Source organism: Nannobrachium achirus, assembly GCF_963921795.1.
Source record: "Nannobrachium achirus genome assembly, chromosome: 20".
Lineage (NCBI taxonomy): Eukaryota > Metazoa > Chordata > Actinopteri > Myctophiformes > Myctophidae > Nannobrachium > Nannobrachium achirus.
This window is the reverse complement of record NC_137827.1, coordinates 37581409-37587617: the sequence shown is the minus strand read 5'-3', so window position 1 is coordinate 37587617 and position 6209 is coordinate 37581409. Positions and strand designations below refer to the sequence as shown.

The window sequence follows — 6209 nt, the reverse complement described above, 5'->3', positions numbered from 1 at the left end:
GACGTTGTTCACCGAAATCGAATATTCGATTATTATTTTTATTTATTTTAGTTTTGTCTTCAAAAATACTGTATATATATATTTCTTCATGGTTTATAAAGCTTGGCTTGATAGGAAGTCATAAGAACATAGCAGATCTACATGCTCACAATGACTCGCGTTGCGAGGCATTGTGAGCATGTAGATCAGCTATTTTCAGAATGTTCGCCTCTTTCTTACTTAATATTTGACAGTTTGGCCAGTCCTGTCGAATATTCGACTATTCAAATACCTGTACTTTGAGGTCGAATAATTCGAATACTAAAAATCGCTATTCGTGAATGCCCTAGTAAGTAGCAGTTCTTGTCCAGCCTAACGTACAAATGCAGATAGACATGCATGAAGAAGCGATTGGAAGCAATTAGATGGCATCTATTTAGTTTGTACACAAACACACACACCAGGTTGACCTACACACATACTGTAGTGTACATTCAGTCCTGCTGCATCGGGCTGGGTACTGACCCACAAAAAAAAATGTTATTCGGGTATTTTGTCTTAATTAATGGGTAAAAGAAAGAATGCTGGTCAGATGGGTATTCATATTAACGTAATTTTGCGTGGCCAAAATATAGATACGACTTAATCCTCAGATGAAAGGATTCTTGGTCTTCACAAGAATACTATAGTACTATAAAGAGTTTATTTCCCTCCTACGGGTATATACTGTGGAACTGAGGGGCTTTTCTGCATGTTGTACTATGACTAACCATACATTTGCGTGTGTGGGGGTGGGACTGTCTGTTTTAGTGGTCACTGGCCTTTTTATTTAAACCAACAACCAGCCCACTTGTCTACCAGCCAACGTCTCTGTCTGTCTGCCTACGTTTTTTAATGTTTGAAAACAAACGCCATTAGTCATTGTGTGAGATTAAGAGACCGAGAGACCGTCAGGTAAACCCACACATGGACTCTCACACCGGTTTCATACTGCAACCTCAAGATTATCATGGACCTTCAAGTCAGGACCAAATCTACTATGAAACAATACAATGCTCCTCTACAATAGTATTCTTTCTGCAACCTTTGACCTGCATAAGCATGCTCCTTATGGTGCATTTACATGTCATTATACAACCGTGCTGCTCGGAAATCAGTTATTCAATTTTTAACTAAACATGAAAATATAATACTTAAAAGTAAGAATAGTAAAGTGCTATATAAATCATTTAATTTAAAATCGGGCGTACAACAAAGTTTAGGCTTTAGTCCATGAACAAGCAGAGCGTTCCTTTACACACTAGCACCTGCTACTATAACTAAAATGATCATGCCATTATCATCTTTCACCCATGCGTCTCTATTTTGGGCATGTCAGCTATCAAAAATAATTTAAATTTTACAACAAATTTCAAAAATAGTTCACCCCCCAAAAATACTCTTTTCTATTAATTAATCACCCCATGGAGACTTGAATTCATGGAATTGTTTTTGTTTTTGTCACATTCCTAAGCCAATAACTTGATGGCCAAGTTATTCCCTATGGAGACACAAGAGTCTCCACGAATTGCCTTATTGGACAAAAACGGGAAAAAAGATCCATGATTCAATGTCTGGGGTGAATATTCAACAGAAAAACTATCCCTTTAAGTGGATAATTTGTTACGTACGCACGCGCACACGCACGCACGCACGCACGCACACGCACACACACACACACACACACACACACACACACACACACACACACACACACACAGAAAATAACAAAAACGTGTCCATTCACACACCAGCAAAGCCCATAGGAAACATTGGTCCCCAACCTGCTGGTTGACAAACACTGGCTGACTTGCAGACAGATGAATTTCCCCAGCCTGAGTGTTAACGCTGATAGACTGGACCACTGTCCCCACAGCGAGGGAAGTCCCCGCCACAGAAACAGGACTTCCTATGTACAGCCTGTCCTGATAAGGACCGAGATAGATACCCAGAGAGAGAGATGATAAAAGGGCTTCCAACAGCTTAAAGGATGTGTAAACACTGCCATTTAAATGAGATGGACCGGCACTTCTTTGAATATTTGGAGGAAACTGTAACTAATGGCTAATGTCTGGATGAAACTATAACCAATGACTAGCTATCACACTAATGTGTGAATAAACTACGATTTTAGATTTTACTTGAACTAGGCCAGTGCCTGTTAGGAATGATGCTCGTTGGGAAGTGGGAACGCATGCCACGGCCTCCGTTTACCCGTTGCTATGTACCTGCCTGATGAGTGGTGAAGATGAGACTCTCAACAATATAGTGTGAATAATTGTGATAACTGTTATTGCATTGCTTTTCTTTTTTGTTGTATTTTACCTAATTTGTTACCTAAGATTTTATTTTGTAATTGAATGTCTACTTTGGCAATAGATAGATACACAGTGTGTGAGCTTGTTATTTTCATTCTTCTGAGCTGAGGTTTTACCTGTAACAAATAGCTCATATTACAATAAAAACGTGTTTCTGTCTCTATCCCCAGTTGTTAGCGGTGGTGTCAGAGTTGGAGCGTCAGGGTCAGGTTGTGTTGGTTCTGGGCAGGAAACACATGCTTCAGCGCACCCGGTCCTGGGACCAACAAAACATGAGGCTCATCCGACAGAAGGCACACTGCTTCTTCACTGACAACATGTGAGTCCCTCTGAGAATAGAGAAAAGAGCAGTGGTTCTCAACCTTTTGCACGTCAAGGACTAAATTGACATGTACTTGGCCACGGACACCCATCTGAAAAGATATATGCCAGGGACCCCATACAAGATTTGTTTTTAACATGGTTGGGCAGAGCTTTAGACAAAGTAGAAAAATACACATAAGAGTCCATTTAGTTTCTAACTATCCATCACTTATGGGACCCCCTTGAACCCCCTCAAGGACCCCTGGGGGTCCCCGGACCCCACACTGAGAACCAACGCTTTACATAGTCAAAGCTTATGATTAAAAAAACAGTACTTCTTATCAGTAGTGCTGACGAGGTGCTGACTCAGAGAACAGAGAACATTTAATGATGAGTCGGGTACAAAGCTGCACTGAATCGTGAAGATAAATGATTTAAGTCCCAGGTGCTAAGTGTTTAGAACAGATGACATGCTTGTATAACAGGAGGACTGGATGAATAGCCATTTTCATCCCGACAGTATTCCACGATTAAAGTTGGAAACAGTCTAGATTCATCATATCATTCAGTACAACGCCACGCTCCTGATGTTGGGTACATCGGTAGCTAAATAATTGGCTGAATTTGCTCTAGGGACTAGAGTTTTCAGATCAATCTGCACCTGAAAATGTATTAAAATGCATTGATAAAATAACTATGACAACAAATAACTGCACAATGATATTTGTGACTTTGATTACCTATCTCAAAGAATTTTCTCTGCAAGTAGATTTTTATATTATACTAATTACTTGATGTGAGGTGATTGTGACGTAGGAAAATGTGTCATTTTGCAAAACGCGCATGATTGATTGATTGATTGAAGGCTTTATTAGAAGTTTGCATAGGAAAATGTACAGATTCATGACGGTACAGTTCACTGGTACAAGGTCTACTAAAAGGAGATCCATGAAAAGACTAAGCTTATTTCAACAGGAAACCATTAAAGTATCTCATATAACATTGAATGACAGACAAATAGAACACAGTACTATGCAGTAGATATGTAAAGAAAAAAAGAAAACAGTAGGTCTATACAATCAGTAAGTACAGTATATACAATATATACAAGGAAGGGGCAGGTAACAGTAAGTCTAAACAATCAGTATGTACAGTATATACAAGGAAGGGGCAGGGAGGGTAGGGTTGGGCTAGGTTTTTACCAGTTGTGAACGGCTGCTGCCTGTAAGTGGTTTTTTAGGGCAATTTTAAAGGATGCTAGTGATCCACACTCCTTTATGGCCTTCGGTAAGGCATTCCACATTTTTGTGGTGTAGCAGAAGAACGAGTTCGACCCTTTCTTTGAGTTGACTCTGGGTTGAACGTGATCTGTGGCACTGCCTCTGGTGTTGTAATTATGGACATCCTTAACGTTTATAAAGTATTTTGACAGGTACTTGGGTATCATAGTGGTGTAGTGTATCTTGTACACCAGGCCCATTGCAAGTTGCTGTACTCTGTCATCTACTCTGAGCCACCCCACTCTTAACTGGTGAGTAGAGGTGAGGTGAGTCTGATTGGGAAGGTTAAGCAGGACCCTAATTAGTTTATTTTGGGCTGTTTGGAGTTTAGTTTTTAGGGCTTGTGGGGCGTCACGATACCATACGTGGACTCCATAGTCAAAGAGGGGCTGGATTATTGCACCAGCTATGGTCTTCAGTGTGTTGAAGTTGACCATTGGGGCGATCCTCTGTAGGAAACGAGTTCGTTGGTTGATTTTTTGTATTACTTTTGAAGTCATCTTTTCGCTGGAAAGATTAGCTTCAAGGATACATCCTAAGTAGGAGATTTCGTTTTTTCGTGTTATGACCTTGTCACCCACTTTGATTGTGAAGTTCTCTACCATACCGCATATAACCCCCCCAGACATTAGATCTGTACTGTCTTAATGTTTATTGTTTACCTAACACTTTTACCTAACACTTTCTTTCTGGAAGTCTGTTTACACGTTGTACTTACTAATCTAAATCTTTTCCTCTACTCATCTCCCAAACTGCCTGCCCATCTCATCTCTCCATCTTTGTCTTTTATCAGTTCAGAGGACGACCCCTTCCTCCTGTATGCCGCGTTGCATTCTGGGAACCACTGTCGGTTCGTGAGTCGCGACCTGATGAGGGACCACAAGGCGTGCCTGCCAGACGGAGGCTCCAGGCGCCTCTTCTTCAAATGGCAGAGAGGACATCAGCTGGTGGTGCACGGATTAATCACACCTAACAGGAGAGTTCGCTTCCAGGTGAGAGGAGAGGAGAAAAGCAGAGAGGAGAAGAGAGGCAATTCTTGAAATGGTTATTGTATGTTTTAAACAGGCTTATAATTAGGAAAAGATTCAGGTTGGGGACTTGGGATTAGGGTTAGATTTAGGCTTTTAGAGGTTAGGTCTAGAGTTGTGGTTGGAATTGTGCCTGATGATATACTTTGTTGCGTACCAGTGTCTTGCACAGAAAGTAGTTGATCTACAAGCTCACGACATCATCATGCAAGCATCATCAACATCAAGTATAGTAATGTGTGTGTGTGTGTGTGTGTGTGTGTGTGTGTGTGTGTGTGTGTGTGTGTGTGTGTGTGTGTGTGTGTGTGTGTGTGTGTGTGTGTGTGTGTGTGTGTGTGTGTGTGTGTGTGTGTGTGTGTGTGTGTGTGTGTGTGTGTGTGTGTGTGTTCAGAGTATCCCTGGTTATGACACCATACTACAGACTGGAGACAACTCCTGGCATATTCCCTATGACGACTCATTGGAGGAGAGGACTAGCCATGAAGTACCACAGCGATGGTTGTGTCTCACCAAGACACACTGAACTATCAAACCCCTTCGTGTGGGAGGAACTGTGCATTCACCACAGCTGGACTCACTTCATGTCCACACTGTCATATGGTTTCGTTGTAATTGTCAAACTGCAAATAAAGTTGTCTAATTTTAAAAAAATGCAATGGAATTTCTTTCAAAAGTATTTATTTTAGTATCAAAAATGTTTATCATTAGTGTTTCGCTTTATTGTTATTATTGTGGTCATTAGTGGTGTGTTTATTTTGTTTGTAATATTATTTTTCTGTTATGTTTATATATGTTTTCTAAAGTGAGGTTAGGTTTAATTTACCTAGGTGTTCAATTAGGTGCCAATTTTGTATCCCTTTCAGAATGTGTTCTTCCTCCAATATAATCATCTATCTGCACAAATCGATATTCTCACTCTCTCTAATTGAATTCATATCGGTATATCAAAAAAGACCAACAAATCCAAGGTGAGGCCTTTAGGAGGGCCATTCAAGCCGCAAGCGGAGGCTGCAGCACCACCTTGCCCAAGTGGAGCTTGCAATACTACCGCAGGCCAACCCTTGCAGCCCAACCACCTGCAGCAGCTGAATGAAATGTTTGGATCGGGTGTCTGGTGCAACGCACAGGTCGTTTGCCTGGTGAGAGCAGGAGAGGACCTGGTGAGACCGTAGGAGGAGCCCGGCCAGGAGTCAACCCATAGAGCCTAGATCTTCCACGCGCCAGAGCGGTTTATCCCCCAGTCCCGGCAGAGTAGTTTGAAT

The 6209-nt window shown here is 41.3% G+C and overlaps 1 protein-coding gene across 1 annotated transcript in view; it reads left to right on the top strand.

The window, feature by feature from the left end:
• LOC308306344 (mitochondrial ribonuclease P catalytic subunit-like) overlaps nt 1–5530 on the top strand; it is an 18541-nt gene extending 13011 nt beyond the window's left edge. The window contains exons 9-11 of the mRNA XM_080751294.1: nt 2507–2655; nt 4713–4911; nt 5339–5530. Coding sequence (XP_080607420.1) covers nt 2507–2655; nt 4713–4911; nt 5339–5470 — 480 coding nt within the window. The 3' untranslated portion in view covers nt 5471–5530. The remainder of the gene's footprint in view (nt 1–2506; nt 2656–4712; nt 4912–5338) is intronic.
• Nucleotides 5531–6209: the final 679 nt, after the last annotated feature.